Source organism: Mastigoproctus giganteus, chromosome 8 (assembly GCF_048544385.1).
Source record: "Mastigoproctus giganteus isolate SK-2022 chromosome 8, ASM4854438v1, whole genome shotgun sequence".
In the NCBI taxonomy this organism is placed as follows: Eukaryota; Metazoa; Arthropoda; class Arachnida; order Uropygi; family Thelyphonidae; genus Mastigoproctus; species Mastigoproctus giganteus.
In genome coordinates, this window is record NC_143582.1 from 70,463,397 (window position 1) to 70,481,671 (window position 18,275).

The 18,275-nt window shown below is 35.2% G+C and overlaps 1 protein-coding gene across 2 annotated transcripts in view; it reads right to left on the reverse strand.

The window, feature by feature from the left end:
• The window catches only part of Sec24CD (COPII coat complex component secretory 24CD), a 334,964-nt gene that overhangs the window by 240,849 nt on the left and 75,840 nt on the right, over nt 1-18,275 (reverse strand). For both annotated transcript variants that reach the window (XM_090380568.1, XM_090380567.1), the window contains exons 4-5: nt 9,600-10,346; nt 2,775-2,883 (exon numbers count right to left, since the gene is read on the reverse strand). In XM_090380568.1, coding sequence (XP_090236694.1) covers nt 2,775-2,883; nt 9,600-10,346 — 856 coding nt within the window. The remainder of the gene's footprint in view (nt 1-2,774; nt 2,884-9,599; nt 10,347-18,275) is intronic.

Sequence of the window (18,275 nt, forward strand, 5' to 3'; positions counted from 1 at the left end):
TCCAGCAGGATTTGGTCTCAATATTACTGGATTTATGAGGCTCTGCTGTATTTCTAATGATATTACAATCACAGTTAGCATACGCTTAGTTATACAATTTGTTAATTAGAGATGTAGGAATTTTTTTCATTTATCAGAATCTCAATGATTTTCTGAAGAATTACCAGTGGTACTTGAATTTATTTAAATGGTTTTAAAGTGTAAAGCATATGTATATATTTTTGACACTTTGTAAATGTAGTTTCATTAAATTAATTACAATAAATAAATTTCTGTTCAGATTATGTGTCTTTATTATAGAATGTAAAAGAATTTTATTTGGTAAGCATTTTTTGTATTTCTTAAAATAAAAAGAATTTATGTTGAATTTTGTCTCCTTTAAAAACATTTCAGCAAAAATAGTGACTAATTTATTAATGCTTTGCTAAACTCCTAAATGAAACAACAAATACAGCAGAGCTTCAATAATTCAAAACTATTTAATGCAAAAGCTGGTTATTTTGAATTATTCAATTTTGTCCCCGAGCCCTCCTATTCTATATAGGGGGGGAAAAAAAAATTTTCTTCAAAATTTAGTGCTTGAATACTGGATAATTTGAAGTCAGTCAGGTAGTTATTCACTTTAGGAATGTCACACAACACAAAAGAATTTGTGCAATTCTTAAATTTCCACTAAAATCAATAGCTAAAACATTAGCCACTCATAATCAAACTTATTTACCTTTTCATAATGTGAAACAAGCTTCTAAAGCTTGTTTATCCATTCTATTATATTCAATACTCATGCCCCTCCTGTTAAACTCATTAACAACCAGCTATTGATCACTAATCAGCACTATCACTGATAGTGGAAACTTTACAGTAGTTAATATAAACAATTATTTTAAGATTAATTATCAGTGATGAGACTATACTCTTGTAGAGAAGAGAGGTAGGGGTGTGTGTGTGTGTGCGCGCACGCACGCACATGACATGTTATCTTACTTGTGTATTAAGGTCTACTCTAACAGTTTATAAATGCTGCGCACAAAAAAAATAACTTAAAACATGCAACAGAATACAACAAAATTAAGGCGCCTCCGTAGCCAGGTGGGAAGGAGCAGCAGTGCGTAGCACACGCTTCTTGATTAGACCGGGGTTCGAGCCCGTCACCACCAAATACGGAGGATGTGGAAAGGTCAGGGAATGACCACCGCATATCTCGGAGCAATATGGCCTTAGTTGCTAATGCTCCTAAAAACCAAGAAACAACAACAAAATTAAGTTTTTTTTTTTTGCCTAATACAATATTTTTATTAGAGATAATATTTGAAAAATTATATCAAAAGGTTCCATGGTGAATTCAATATAATGCTGATGCACATTTAGATTCAAATTATTCAGCTCTACTTATAAAAAATATAGTTTTCTTTTTATGAACTAAATTAAATTAATTTCACTTTATTATTTAAAATTCACTCGAAGGGTGGGTCCCAAAAACCAATATAACCAGGATAAAAATAAATAAAAACTGCCATGCACTTCCATCCTCACAGATATCTATGCAGATGACCTCTGAATTTCTCCTAGTCTATCAGCCTCAACTATAACTATCCACAGGTGTAACTTATTCTACTATTTAACAATTCAGTGGCTAAGAGATTTCTACAATTTTTCCCAGCAAATACAATTCCAGTCAATCCAGTCTAAATCTTTTCCTTCATAACTGGAATTTATATCCCCTATTTCTAGAATCATGATAGTAAAAATTTCACTTTCATTCATTTTACTTTCAACTCAGAGCGTACAGAGGGCACCTCAAATCAGATACCCTCTAAGATGTTATCATGTCTAGTTATTAAGCTCTGTAGCTGACGTATTCTTTCTTCATTTGGGCAGCCTTTCTGCAGATCTCAAAATGGGTTGCCCATCTTTTGACCGCTTCAAGAAACCATCTTTTTTCAGGTGCAGTTTTACAAGTACTCAGAGGTAACTTATTCCAGTAATTAACAGTTTACTGGCTAAAAGAAAACTTCCTCACACACACACACACTGGACTCTACTCCTTGCAGCCTATCTACACTGCATGGAGAATTTCAAACCCCACAAATTGCTTTCTTCCTCTACTGTTTTTTTTTTTTTTTTTTAATTCGACCCAAGTGTAAATTTTGTACTTGAGGCTGCATTAAAACAGATGCTGCTTTTCTTAATCATGCTTAAAACCTATGAAAGTAGTTCTGAAAGTGTTGTCTAGCACTGATCATTAGCCATTTTTTTTATCTTGACATCACACACTCTTCTCACTGATGTCATTTAAGAAAATCTAAAACAATAGGGATCCCATTATTAATCCCTGGGAGAGCCCTCTGACTCCTACCCTGCAGCCACTCTGCTATCCATCTAAGAATCTTATCCTTGATCCAAAGATGTTCCAACTTATACAGTAACCTCTCATGCAAAATTTACATTTAATAGATAACTGATCATTTATATTAGGTATTTTAAGTAACATTATTCTTTATATAAACTGCAAAGTGCCTGGTATGCAGATATATTAGTATGACAACCATATCCTTGATTTTTTTATTTAAAAATAATTTATAATCTTCCTAATTTTTTTCTCTTTAGTAGCATAAACATAAGAAATTGTTTTTCTTATGTGAAATCACAGCAACAGAAAACTGATTTTTTGTTGCTGTGATTTCGATTTCTTAATGAAAAGATCTCGGGTGACACTATACTTGTATACCAATTATGTGTATGCTTACAATAATAATTAAAAAAGAAAAATGCACCTTTATCTTGAACAATAAACTTTGTAGTCACCAGTGGTGGTACTTGACCTCTTGTGTTGGTATGGAACTCACCAGTACGAAGTTTTTTATCATCCTCTATCACTTGAATCTAACAGAATAGGAAATTTAGATTGATAAGTATACCAGTGATATTAACTGATCATTTGTATTAGGTATTTACATGTTTATAAATTTTTTCATCAAATTTTTTTTTTGCACTAATGTGCAAAAAAAAAAAAAAAAAAAAAAAAACATGCATCTGTAATATATTAGATCATCATCCAATTTCTTAATGTGTCCAACCGTTCAACAACTTGCAAAGGTTCAATTACATTTAATCAAGTACTGAAATTTACCCATAGATTTTCATTTATACTCTGTTATGAAACAACAGGAATTACCTTTATTTTAGATATAGGAAGCTTCTTTTCCAACCAACTCTCCTAGTCCAACGCTCTAATAATTCTTTGGGAAGGCGATATCAATTTTACAAAACATGTGGGGCATCTTCCCCACTGTCAGAACCGTGATGTCCCACATGTTTTGTAAAATTGATATCGCCTTCCCAAAGAATTATTAGCACGTTGGACTAGGAGAGTTGGTTGAAAAGAAGCTTCCTATATCTAAAATAAACATAATCCCTGTTGTTTCATAATATAATAGAATATAGGAATTATCGAGCACTTAATAGGTCTCTATTATCAAATTGATACTCTGTATAGCTACAACTGGATAAAGTTTTTTTTTTTTTTTTTTTTTTGAGAGCATATGGATCTGAATGAGTGTATCAATGGGTTATACGTTACTCCTGGACTACAGACAGCTCGGAAATTACCTTTAAAAGAAAATTATTTTTAAAAATTCAAATAATAATAAAAGAAAAGAACGAATCCGCCATAGTGTAACATCACATTTAATGAAAATAACCACATACAAGAAAAAGTACTTGCCTAGTTTCTTGAGACAAATCAGATACAGAGCTCTGAAAAAAATTAATCCCCAGAAAGAATGACTAATATGACTAAAATACACACTCAACTGCAGTGCAATAACATAATTTAGAATTTAAATTAATAACTGATCATTACAAGAAACCCAAACATTTCAAAACATTTCATCTTTGGGAACTGGAATACAAATACTAATTAAAATTATCTTACGATGTCTTCAGCCAGAATATATATTACATACAGTCCTCCCAACATGATACCTAACACTTTTCTCGGCTTTGTTACGTTAGTTTATCATGATGGAGAACTGCATGTAATATGTAGGCATCTTAAGACGTAACTGCATATTTGAATGTCTATTCCAATTTTGACATATGAAGGAACCATAGTGTTCTGAAACTTTTGGGTTTCTTGTAACGTTCAGTTAATTAAATTTCTAAATGATATTATCACAATGCTATTGTTGTTATTATTTAGGAGCATTAGCAACTAAGGCCATATTGCTCTGGGGATATGTGGTGGTCATTCCCTGACCTTTCCGCATCCCCCATATTTGGTGGCTCATGGGCTTGAACCCCGGTCTAATCAAGAAGTATATGCTGCGCACTGCTGCTCCTGCCCACCTGGCTATGGAGGTGCCTTATCACAATGTGGTGCAGTGTAAGTTTTAATCAGATCATACTAAAAGGACAGAGCACTGTCAACATAGTAATGCACAATTACCCCAATGAATGCTTTGTAAGCAAAAGGATTGGTTGAACAATACAATTCCATGATAAAAAAAAAAAAAAAAAAAAAACACTTTAGTCACTTCCATTCATATATGTAGCTGAATTCAACACTACTTGCTGCTGGTCATGACTGTTACTACATTTGTGAAAGACATTCAATATCTATCTTCTTTTCTTCTTTTCCTTGGTCAGATTACTGTTTCAAAACTTCTGATGTCAACGTTTGCTCAGATTGTGTCAGTGAAATTATTCTTGCAGGAATGGAATCCTTTATCCCACAGTCCACTTTAAAATCTCGTCCTTTATCTAAACCTTGGTTTTCCAATAAATGTGCTAAGGCTGTTCACAAGAGAAGAATGTTGCATATCGTAATTGGCATGTTTCTAATTCTCCAGTTTCATTTTCTGCGTACACCAAAGCTCGCAACAATTGTAAAGCAGTTATTAATCAATCAAAACTAGAGTTTGAACAGGCTAAGAGTAGAAAACTTGCTTCTGGCCCTGATGGTAACCCGAGCAGTCTGGTCTCTTGCCAAATGCTATTGGCCGCAACTTTTGCTCATCTCTGCTCCCACCTCAGTCCAAACCAGATGGTTCTGTTGTCACTTCAGCCAAGGATAAAACTGACCTGCTAGCATCCCATTTTTCTTCCAACTCATGTATTAATGATCTTGGTAAAACAACTCCCACCATTCCCAACACGCTCCATTCAATGGCCCTTTTGGTCTTCTGTCAAAAGGATTTTGACGAATCTTGATGCTAAGAAAGCTCCAGGTCCCAATGGTATTTCTCCACTTGTTCTCAAAACCTGTGCTCCTGAACTTACTCCTATTCTTTGCCGCCTTTTTTCACTTTCTTATTCCAAAGGTGTTTTTCCTTCTGCTTGGAGATTTGCTCATATCCAGCCAGTTCCTAAAAAGGGTGACAAATCCCTCCCATCCAATTATTGTCCCATTGCAATTACTTCTACTCTTTCTAAAGTAATGGAGAAATCAATTAACCGCCAACTCTTAACCTACCTAGAAACCTTCAGTCTGATCAAAGATCGCCAGTATGGATTCCGTCAGTGTCGATCCACTGGTGATATTCTGACTTATGTTACCCATTTATGGACTAATTCAATGGAAAGGTTCGGCGAAACACAAGTAGTTGCTCTTGACATCTCAAAGGCTTTCGATCGTGTTTGGCATAAAGGTCTTCTAAACAAGCTTCCATCTTATGGTTTGCCAACGGTTTTTAGTAATTGGTTATGCAGTTTTCTCTCTGATCGTTCACTGAAGGTGATGGTAGATGGCTCTCTGTCTTCTAACTTCTCCACTAATGCCAGTGTCCCAAGGTTCAGTTCTTTCCCCACTCTTTTCCTCTTGTATATTAATGACCTTCTTCCATTGACTGGAAATCCTATCCATAGTTTTGCTGATGATAGCACATTGTATTCCACTTTCCATTTTGAGAAACTTTGTCCTGAACAATCAGCTTCAACTTCTCGAAAATCTGCTACAAATTCCTTAAATGCCGATTTCAATCCTTCTAAAACTCAATCTTGTTGTCTTATATCTCGCAAAAAGGATTCTTCTGCTCCTATGCTTTAGTGACACTCCGATTTCTATGCAAAATGATATATCTCTTTTGGGGATTACCCTGACTTCTAATCTCTCTTGGCACAAGCACATTACAAATATTGCTTCCTCTGCATCTAAAAAACTTGGTTTTCTCTTTCACTCTCGGCGTTACTTTTCTTCCAAACAGCTGCTCACTCTGTATAAATCGCAAATCCACCCTGTCATGGAATATTGTTCCCACATCTGGGGTGGCGACCCCAAAACCTCTCTCCGGCTTCTTGATTCCATTCAGAAGAGGGCAGTTAGGTTAATTAATGATTCATCTTTAACAAAGTCTCTCCACTCACTGTCTCATAGACAGTACTGTTTCTGCTGCATGCCTCTTCTACAGATACTGCCATGGGCACTGTTATTCTGAATTGGCTTCTATAATTCCCGCTCTCTCTCTCTTTCAAAACAGTCCGAACACGTGCCGCCACCAGCCAACATCCATTTACTGTCCAACTCCAAACTCAGGGAGCCGACTTTTTATCTTCCTCGTTTATTCATTCAACTGCTGTTTTCTGGAACAACCTTCCTTCATATGTATTTCCTGAAAATTACAGTCTACAGAAATTCAAGTCCAATGTCAACAAAAACCTCCAACCCAAGCACAGTAGTAAGTACTATAGGTTCTAATACCTATGTGTTTGGGGTTTACATAAAAAAAAAAAAAATCTATCTCTGTTCATGTACACAGTCTTTATGGTCAAGTGGCACTGGTGGTTTCTCACAACTCTGATCAGTTCTCTTGTGTTGAATACAGTACCCTGTTGATGCCAGATAGTGTGAGGGACATGCAGTTTATGTAGTGTAGTGTAATGTTGTTCATCTGGCCTCTTAGCCTAGGGGCCGAAGGAACACCACTGACCCCTCATTTCCGTACGAGACATGGAGAGCCAGGCTAGGTAACAGTATCAAGTTCTCTGGCTGGGTGAACACTGGCATCGCCTGAGCTTGCTAGGGAGGACCTAAAAACAAACAAAAAAAAAAAAAAAAAGTCCAGTTTTTGTTGGAAAGGAGTGTAGGAGATTTGTTATGTTATTTGGTTTTTAGGAGCATTAGCAACGAAGGCCATATTGCTCCAGGATATGCGGTGGTCATTCCCTGACCTTTCCGCATCCTCCGTATTTGGTAGTCATGGGCTTGAACCCCAGTCTAATCAAGGAGCGTGTACTATGCACTGCTGCTCCTGCCCACAGAGGCACCTGTTGCAGTTGTATCTACTTTGGCTGAACGAGGATTGCCATTTTGGAGTGATGGACAAGAAATTTAATTCACCTGGAAATGGAAATTTTTTTCAGATTATTAAAACTAATGGCTCAATTTGATTCTTTTCTCACTGATCCCAGAATTCTTATAACCTTTTCTCACCCAGAATTCTTATAACGACCAATATGGTCGTTATAAGAATTCTGGGTCTGGAAAGCCATCATATTTATCTAACACAAAACACGTGACAAAATTGTTGTAATGGCTAAAAAAAAGCAAGAAAATTATTTTTGAAGATTCAAAATAAACTGGTTATTTTAGTTTGTCTGTTGATTCTATGCCCAATCTGTCACATATTGATCAATTAACTGTTATTGTATGATAAGTGTGTGTCCATGATGGCCATTGACTGATTTTTAACATCCATTACAACAGAAAACCATTCTGGAGAAAATTTAGCCAATTTGATACTTGATTATATTATAAATGAATGTAACATTGATTTCATATATATATATATATATATATATATATATATAATCCCAGGGGCTCACATCTGGAAAGTATGGGCTTGGCACACCCAGGGTCCTGAGCTGGATATCATCATTCTTCTCTCTCTTTCTTGGTGATTCCCTTCTACTTTTGACACACACATTCATTCTCTCTCTCTCTCTCTCTCTCTCTCTCTCTCTCTCTCTCTCTCTCTGGGTAATTAAGGAATTTTTTTGGCTGGTGCAGCATAAGCCTCAGGCTTCCTTGCACCATATAGCTATTAATAATAATAATAAATTTTAGAAAAAATAAATAAATATGCTATATATATCCCCAAATTTAATAGTCGTTAAATTTGGTCAGCTGAGCTGCAGTTGATAGTTGTATAGATGCAGTAAATTTCTTTGTAATTTGAAACAAACCTATAAATTTTTCTCTGCTTCGACAAAACAATGGTCTATTTTAAAATCAGATTTGGGATCCAAATCTGAAGTTACAAAACATCTTTCTGACACATAGATGGGAAGCACATATGAAAGCTACAAGCGCAATTATAAATAATTATGATTCAATTATCAATGCTTTAATTAAATTTGAGGATGATGAATATGAAAATGGCAAAACCAAAAGAAAAGCCTTTATTATCCATGAAAAAATGAATAATAGATATTTTTATTGGATATAGATACTAGAACAGTTTCACAAAACCAGCAAAATATTACAAGACCCTCAAACATCATTAAGTACATGTTCAAAACTGTATGCATATTTATCAGATTTCATAAAAGAAACCAGAAATAGTTTTGTTGAATTTGAACAAAATGCAAAAGAAAAATTACCAGATAACATACATTATAAGAGTGCAAAGAAAAGAAAAGAAAAAGATCTACAAATGTACAGATTAACAATGGAAATGCATCTGATATTAAAGATCTTTCTGCAAGAAATAAATTTAGGATAAAATCTTTCATTCCTGTCATGGATTCTTTAGAAAGTAATTTATAAAGAAGAGCTGAAGTATATAAGAATATTTCTCAAAAATTTTGACCAGACAGACAAAGAGCGCAGAGAAAAATGTAAAAATTTTAGTAAATAATTACTCCGAAGATATAGATTAGCTGTTATTGTTTGGTTTTTAGGAGCATTAGCAACTAAGGCCATATTGCTCCGGGATATGTGGTGGTCATTCCTTGACCTTTCCACATCTTCCGTATTTGGTGGTGACGGGTTCGAACCCCGGTCTAATCAAGAAGCGTGTGTTACGCACTGCTGCTCCTTCCCACCTGGCTACGAAAGATACAGATAACTTATACGAATATATAAAACATTTTCATCTATATATAAAGAAAAATAATTCTCAAACAAATGAGTTTAATTATCAAAATTTATACAATATAATAATTCAAGACAAAATACAGTCAGTTTTCCCAAATGTCGAAACTATACAGCCACTCCCCGGCTTACAAAATACTCGACTTACGGAAATTCAACTTTATGCAAGTTTTTTCCGGCCTGTGCAAACTGTCTAATTATGGTCTAATTAAGATAGTCTGATTATGGATAGTCAAACTAGCCAGAATTATAAATAATTCTGAATTTGCAGTATAAGTTGTGTGTACAAAATTCGAAAAGTAAAATTATGATACATCTTTTCTATGTGGTGTTCTGCATATTTTACATTCAACTCAGGCTTCAGCATAACCTATACATAATATTATAATTTGACTAGAGTAACATTTTCACAAAGATGAGTAAAATGGAGAGTATTTTTTAAATAGTCAAATTAACATTTTGCACAACAAATTACATTTTACAAGATAAAAGGAAAAAATTAACTCACAGGGCTAGGCATCTGGTCTGGATCTAGTCTTCTTTGTTGAGGTGGTACTGGACCTAATGGTGCTCCCATTCTGTTTTGTGGAGGAAGTGCTGTAGGTGAATACTGACTTTGATAAGCAGGGTGCTGTTGTGGAGGACCTGATTGTGGAGGAAGAACCCCTGGGTAACGAGCATGCATTGATGTTGGTGGCTGAAATGGCCCTCCAAGACCAGAAGCTGGACCATTTGCTTGAGAAACAGGCATTCCAGCAGCAACTGGCTGAGCTAAAGTGGGACCACCTTGGCCTAGTACAGGGGAGCCAGTATATAAATTCTGAGTTGCCGGAACCTGTGAACCATACATATTTGTATTCAATGGTTGAGACAATCCTTGGGCTGATACATATTGTCCCTGAGGTGAATACGAACTACTAGGTGGGACTATAGAACTGGGAGGCACATTTGGAGAAGAATAACGAGTAGCATTTGCAGAAAAATTTCCAGGAAGTGATGTCGCTACAGCCTGAGGACCATAAAGTCCACTATTTGTTGATGGAACATAACCGGATTGGCCAGTTGTCCCAGAAACAGATTGCAAAGGGGGTCCAAATTGTCCAAGAGTTTGAGATGACGACACATAATGTTCATATGCTTTTCCACTAGGTGAAACTGCAGAAGGTCCTGATGGATTCAAAGGGAGAGGAGGAACAACTGAGCTGCCTACTATTTCAGGTTGGGAGATATTCATAGTTCTAACTTGTTGGGCCAGCTAAAAGAAAAAAGTATGTATTAATTTACACAATATTAGTTCTTCGTGTAACAGAATATATCTCTAATAAAAATATTCACTAAAGCGATTAATCTTTCTTTTACAGGTAGAATCTAACATCCATAAAAATTAGTGGTAAAAGTACTTACTCATCAGGATATTTCTGGAAAATGTAAAGATGTGATTAGCTAAGTGACCAGTTTTCACTGCTAACCCTTTGAAGGCTAATTTTATTCATTGAATATTTAATGTTACCAAATCAAAAAAAGTAAACAATGAAATATCTGACAAGTACATGTAGAAAGTTCCTACATAAGTTGTATAATGGAATGTCAAACTATAATCCTTTTACACATTCTTTGAAAAATTAATAAAGAAATACACTTTTCAAATTAAGTAACCTAACTATTTAATTATGAGTTTAGGTGTTTTGTGAATTTACTATTTTGTTATTATTTACACAAGATTTTAAATATTGAGTTGTAGAGACCTGTTTTTACAAAACTATATATTTATTTATTTTTTTTAACAACTTTTGGTAATTTATTGTAAAACTACGAAAGGGCATTATGCCCATTAGGAAACAGGAATACATCTTGCATGTAGAAAACAAAAATAAATTAATGATTGTTGAACAGATGACTTACAAATAAAGAAAAACAAAGAAAATATGTATGGCATATATACAGTAGTGTGGAAAAAGCTGAGCACCCAATACTTTTCAGATTTTTGCTATAGAAAAATATATTCAAACTGTGATCAAATGATTACCCCAGACAAGTGTTAAGCTTTTCCTTTTTATTTTATTCACAAAATATGTTACATCTCAAAAGTTTTGATGAGCTGAATCCAAATCTGAAATCAGATACTATCCAGCACCCACAGATTTCAAAAGGAAATGCTGCTTATACTTACTGGATTAGAATTTTAAATGAAATTTTAACAAGTATTATAATAAACTATATAAAAAATATAGTTTTTTATTTCTTGTTTGTTTTTTCTTCTGTAATGATCAGGAACATCTCTGATCGACATCTAGCAATAGTCTGCCAGCATACTGGACATTCTCTTCCTTGGTAAGATTTCTCCATAGTAACAATACCTTGATGAAAACATTCACTGTGTTCATCAACTGATGCAAGTCCAAGATTATCTTGACTCTATTGTAACCAAGATTTTATCAGACTTGCAATAAATTCTCGATCAAAATTTTAGTTGGCTGCTCAGTTGTTGCATATAAAACGTTCAAAAACTTTCTTAAATGATTTTCAACCTACCAGTTCCAAAGGATTGGCACTTTCAAAATGTTCATCTTTCAGTAACTCAATGTTCTGTAGACCAACAGATACACTTCTTTGAATTTGTTATCACTAAATCATGGAAACTTAAGTTTTAATTATTGAAACCACCTCCATTCCTGTTCATAGCTTTTATACAATTTTTGAAACCTACCTTTATGTGAAGTGACTGTATAAAAGTTTGGTTAATTAACTAGTGGCTTATAGGTGAGATTTTTCTTTCCAGATTTGGCCCCCCCACAAGTGTGTGTGTGGGGGGGCAAATCTGTTTTGTAATGAATGATTTTGGCTTGATCATTCTACTTGCACAAAAAAAGCAACAATATTTTGTATAGCCAGATTGTAGATCTAAAAGAATCCTGCTAACTTTGAAATCAAAGAAATATCATTTGTACAATGTGCCCATTAAGTCCTTTTTGCACTTTAAAACTTAGTTTCTATACAATATAAAAACAGTCTCAGTCTATAAAATGAAAGGTAATTTGTTTTTTTAATTTTTTCAGATAATCTAGCCTACAAGAGATTCCTTCAATAGAACAGAAAGTGAATGGTATCCTCTGGCTAATGGAGTTTAAATCCGTATCAGAGGTTAAAAGAAAATTTGACACATTATGCAAAGAAATTCCACACAGAGATTCAATTTCAAGAGACTGGTTCCATTAATGATAAGCTGCAAACTGGAAGGTCCAGATGTGGCATCTGCTGAGGAAGCTTTTCAGCAGATCCAACGAAAATCACTAAGACGGGCATCTTTGGAACTCATTGTTTCTAAAGAAGAGTGCACGAAAAGTGAAACTGCAAAAGAAACCTTACAAAATTCAAGTACATCCAATGTTTCTGGAAGAGGACTACCAAGAAAAATTATTTTTGTCATGATGTGGATAATGCCATGTTATCTCTTGAAAAACTAATGTTTAGTGATGAGGCAATATTTCACATTAGTGGCAATGTTAATTGACATAACTGATGTATTTGGGGAACAGAGAAACCACAAGTCTGGGAATATGAAAGGAATTCTCCCCTAAACTCAATCTGGTGTGCTCTGGGAAAAATGCTCTTAGCTGGTTCTTATAGTTATACTACAGGACTTTCTTATTCCTGAACAATTAGAAGAAATAAAGCAAATACAGTTTTTCAGCAAGATGGAGCACCTTGCCACTTCACTCAGAATATGCCAGCAGAGGGTCAGCAGAGGTGGGCTAATTTCTTGGCCAGCTAGCTCATCTCATTTGTCCCCACTGGACTGTTTTCCATGAGGGGCATGTTAAAAATTGTGGTTTACTCCTCAAACCTCACTCTTTAAACTATCTTTATACCAGGATCAAAATGCAATTAATGCTGTAACTGAAACATAACATAATATAAAACTTAACCTACTACACTTTGTATCACTAATGATGGAGCTTATGTTGAATCTTAACAATCTTATGATTGCATATCCTAAACTAGAATAAATTATCTTTCTAATGCATTTTACAAATTGTTATTATCTTGTATAGAACCTGAGTTATTGCAGTTTCAAAGGGCACAAGGATATTATGTACACCTTTTATTTATCATATTGTACTTTTAAGAGAAGTTACATGTTCTCAGAGGATTTCTTCAGGTAGAACACATGAGTGATTGGTACAGATGTATATTTCCATTGTGGGAAAGCATGACTTTTATAATCAGTTTTGAAGAAAACCCCAACAGTCTTCTAGTTTATGATTTCTTCCATTTTGACTGAATGATGATGATTGACAAATCAACATCATTATTCAATCAAAATGGAAGGAGTTCCTTCCATTTTCGTCTCTGACAGATTGATCTAGGGAAGTTTGCTTAATATATCTGTCTGACATGCAGGGAGCATGTGCTCCCTGCATGTCAGAATGGAATAGCTTATGAACTGTTGGAAACTGACCAATGCTACAAGATCCAATAAAAACATCTCACTCTAGAACTTCTCAATCAGTAATCCAACTAAAATGAACAAATATACTAAAATATAAGTACATAAAAACTAAAATATAAAATTTCTTGCAAACTGTTGTTTGTTTGTTGTTGTTTGCTATTTGGTTTTTAGGAGCATTAGCAACTAAGGCCATATTGCTCCGGGATATGCAGTGGTCATTTCCTGACCTTTCCGCATCCTCCGTATTTGGTGGTGATGGGCTCGAACCCCAGTCTAATCAAGAAGCGTGTGCTATGCACTGCTGCTCCTTCCCACCTGGCTACGGAGGTGCTTCTTGCAAACTGAGGAAGCTAGCAAAAAAACAGATTGCACAATCATTAAAAAGTACAATAACTGCACGTATTAGTAAAATATGAGGAGTTTACCTCAACATAGTACGTAGAACACTTCCGTATGATACCCTCCAGAAATTAAAACGGAAAAACCGAAAAAAATTGACAACTTACCAGTACATTAGAGTAAAATATAAATAATTAAATAATCAATTTAACACAATTCAAATCAATTTAAAACAATTAAAATCAAATTAACACAATTAAAAGAATCTAACAAAAATATTCAAAATGATTTTCCTTCCTGAAGCTGACAACGCTTCAAGAAGGAAATGGTACCATTTCCTTCCTGAATGGTACCAAAGGAAAAGATGGCTTTGTGGTTGTGAAGTCAAAAATGCGTTGTTTTGTTTTCCATGTTTACTGTTCAGAGGTGACTTAACGTGGACAAAAAAAGTGGCTTTACAAACCAACAGAATAAAATAAAAAACTAAAACCTGAGTTCGAAGAAACATATTGATAATGTGATTTCACTATCGTTTTTAGGAAGCGTAAATATTAAAGAACAGTGAGGCCTACAGACTTTCAATCTGCACACAACAGAAAAGTTACCAAGAATCGTGAGGTATTATCTAAAATAATAGACTACATTAAATTTTGTGGATAGTTTAAAATTCCTTTAGATGGACATGACGAAAAAGAAGATTCTAAAAATCCAGGAGTATTCAGAGGATTAATAAATTTCGCCTGTACATTAGATTCCAATTTAAAGAACCACTTAGAAAGTAATGCAGCATTTAAACACATTTCAAAAACTATTCAGAATGATATTCTTGACTGTTTGCTGCAAATATGCCGGGATGAAATAAAAAGAGAAATTAAAGAAGCTTCATTCATAGTTGTCATGGCTGATGACACAACAGATGTTTCAGAACATATACAAATGGTTTGTTATGTTATTGTTTGTTATTTGGTTTTTAGGAGCATTAGCAACTAAGGCCATATTGCTCCGGGATATGCGGTGGTCATTCTCTGACCTTTCCGCATTCTCCGTATTTGGTGGTGACGGGCTCGAACCCCGGTCTAATCAAGAAGCGTGTGCTATGCACTGCTGCTCCTTCCCACCTGGCTACGGAGGCGCCTATACAAATGGTAATTGTTCTGAGATATGAACTGAATGGAGACATTTGAGCATTTTTTCACTCCAAAAAAACCAAATGGCAGCTGGAATATTGAAGTGCATTCTAGATCAATTAGACAATCCTCGAAGGAAACACTCAAAAACTGGTTGCTCAGACATTTGATGGTGCAAGTGTGATGAAAGGCAAGTAAGGGGGGAGGGTTCAGGATAAAATAAAAGTGTAAAAAAAAAAAATGCACATTTTATTCACTGCTATGTACACCAAATGAATCTGATAATGAGAAATGCAGCAAGTAGTACCCTAGATTCAAGAATATTCTTTTCGAACCTCATGTCGATACTAACATTTCTCTCGTGATCACCACAGTGTCTCTGTTCTCAGAAAGCATACAGACAGCCATATTGCCCCATCTTCCCCTACAAGATGGAACTTCGATATATGCACCGTGAACAGCATTTATGAAAATTCTGAATCCTTAAAAAAGTGCATGGAGGAACTACAAGTGACAGCAAACACAGATAAGATGATTTCAGAAGCAACTGGAATTTTGCACATCTTCAGTAATGAAAAATTGGAGTTCTGGTTAGAACTTTTCCATCAGATAATGCCTCACGTGGAAGTTATTTATAATCAAATGCAATCTCGAGAAATTGAGGCAGTTAAAAAAAAAAAAAATATATATATATATATATATATATATATCACACTCTCATTATACCTTTGCTCCCAAGTAACTCACAGCACACAGGTTCTATGCTGGCATAGAACCTGTCATCAGTTTACCTGGCAAACACTCCTTTTATGCTCAGGCTGCCTTTCATAAGAAACCCTATCTTTCCTAAATACATTATACATACCATAGTGGAACCCATCATCCCGAATTTCTGGGGGGGGACCATATTTCTGTTAGGCCCTATTATTTGAATTCCTGGTTAGTTGTCCTAACCAGGAATTCAAATTCAGACATTTTATTGGCAATTCTCCTGACATTACTGTAAACACATTAAGGCTGAGTATTCTTTTAAAGTTTACTACCCCGACACACCCCTTGCAGTTATTTAGGCTTGTTTCCTCAGCTTTATCTTCCCATTCATTTGAAACATTGTTACCCTCAGAATATATTGTTAATGTCGGCTGTTGTGGCAACAAACAAGATGAATGCAAGCATTACTTTGACCGATATCATCAGTTAAATCAGATCTATATTACCCTTCTTCCTCCCCTACTAGCAATTTCCCTGGACCCTCAATAATGCTGGAAAAAATCCTTGCACCACCTTTGTTCAAATGAATACCATCTCTACAAAAAAAAATTCCTCCTACCTATAAGTGCAGGCCACGATGATAAAAATCCTCCCCACCATAGCCTTGCAGATTCCCTCAAGTCTTGAGTTAATCCACAATGCTTTCAGCACATAATCCCTCCTATTGATTGTTATTTGGTTTTTAGGAGCATCAGCAACTAAGACCATATTGCTCCGGGGATATGCGGTGGTTATTTCCTGACCTTTCCGCATCCTCCATATTTGGTCACGGGCTCGAACCCCTGTCTAATCAAGCCCTCCTATTGAGTCTGGGCAGAACTGACCTAACTCAGAATTTTTTCAGCACAGTCCTATATTTATCCAAGAAATGGTCAGGTTGCGTTTGTTTAATATTATTAGTCCTCACATGAATAAAAATGCTCTCTTTATCCCCCCTAAACTCTGACAATCTGTTGGTAACATCATTAATTGTTGCTCCCAGCAAACACACCCTAGTTCTGTTCCACCTATCTTTTTTTTTAAAAAAATGGGTCATCAATTTTCCTGACAATAGTTTCCTGATTAAAAATTGTTCACCTTGAACCAGAGGAGTTTAATACTAGGACTATAAATTGAAAATTATTGTTTAAGTGCTATCAGTTGGGTTCCCAGCATTAGCTCAGGAACTGGATGTGGTTGATTCTTTTTGCAAAAGTAAATAGCAGTGTTTTTTTGATACAGAGTTGGCAGCCATTGTGGGATGCCCAAGATTCTATTTTGTTTATTGAGAGGTAGTGTCATTCAACATAGTGCATATTTTGTGAACAGCTGGTTATTGTAGGATCATCTGCATATAAATAGGTGATGATATTAGCTGGGATATTCCTGTTAGACTGTTTACCTTAATAACAGAGCACTATACTAAGAACTGATCCTTATGGGATTATTGGGATCCCTTATAACAGTTTATGAATGAGCATTGAACACTCAAAGTTATGTTTTGAAGAAAGCTCTGTATGATTAGTGGTAGCTGACCCCAAAGTGCTGTGGCATATAGATTTTGAAGAAAACCATAGCACCATGTAATACTAAAGACTTTTTCAAATCCAGGTAGACCACAAAAAGATGTTTATTTCAGATAAAAGCATTCCATATATTGGATTCTGGGTTGTTCGTAAGAGCTAACGTTGACCAATTTTTTTGGAAACGACAGACTGTCTGAAAAATTTTACAACTACTTTCATAAAAAAATTGAAATCAAGAAAAAAAATTTATCACCATTTAATCTTCAAAGTATATCCTCATAATTCAATACACCTCTTTGACAGTCGTACAGCTTCTGGATAGCTCTGTGGAACTGATCTTGTGGAACCTTAACTTCCTTGTCACAATGGTTTGTATCTCTGAAATTCTGTCAAAATGGTGCCCTTTCAGGTGAGAATTCCCTTTGGGGAACAGAAAATAATCAGCAGGTGCAAAATGGATGATTACAGGGGTGGGGAAGCACTGTAACATCCTTCCATGTGAGAAACTGCTCGATGATGGCACGTTGTGCAAAGTTGCACTGTCGTGAAGCATGAACCACTCACCTGACTCTGCCACATCTGGCCTAACACTCCAAATTCTTTTCAGCAATCTTTCCATCAATCCGATGTAAAATTCAGAGTTGACTGTCTGTCCATCTGGTATGAACTCTTTGTGCACAACTCCTTAAAAAGCATAAAAAAAAAAAAAAAAAAAAAATTTACCAACATCATTTTGGCTTGAGACTTTTGGAACTGGAGTTTCAGCAGCCTAAACAAATTTTATCTAACCCATGCACAGTGCCGGTGCCAGGCTATTTTGCATCCAGCAGCACCCTAGGCAAGGTTACCTACTGACACCCTCCCAAAAAAAATTGCCAACTTCAATTTTCAAAAACAGATGTTCTGCAGAAAATTGGAAAGAACAAAACTTGAAACTGCTTAATTTATTTTAAATTGCAAGTAATAACAACAATCTTTGATAATCTTTCTAA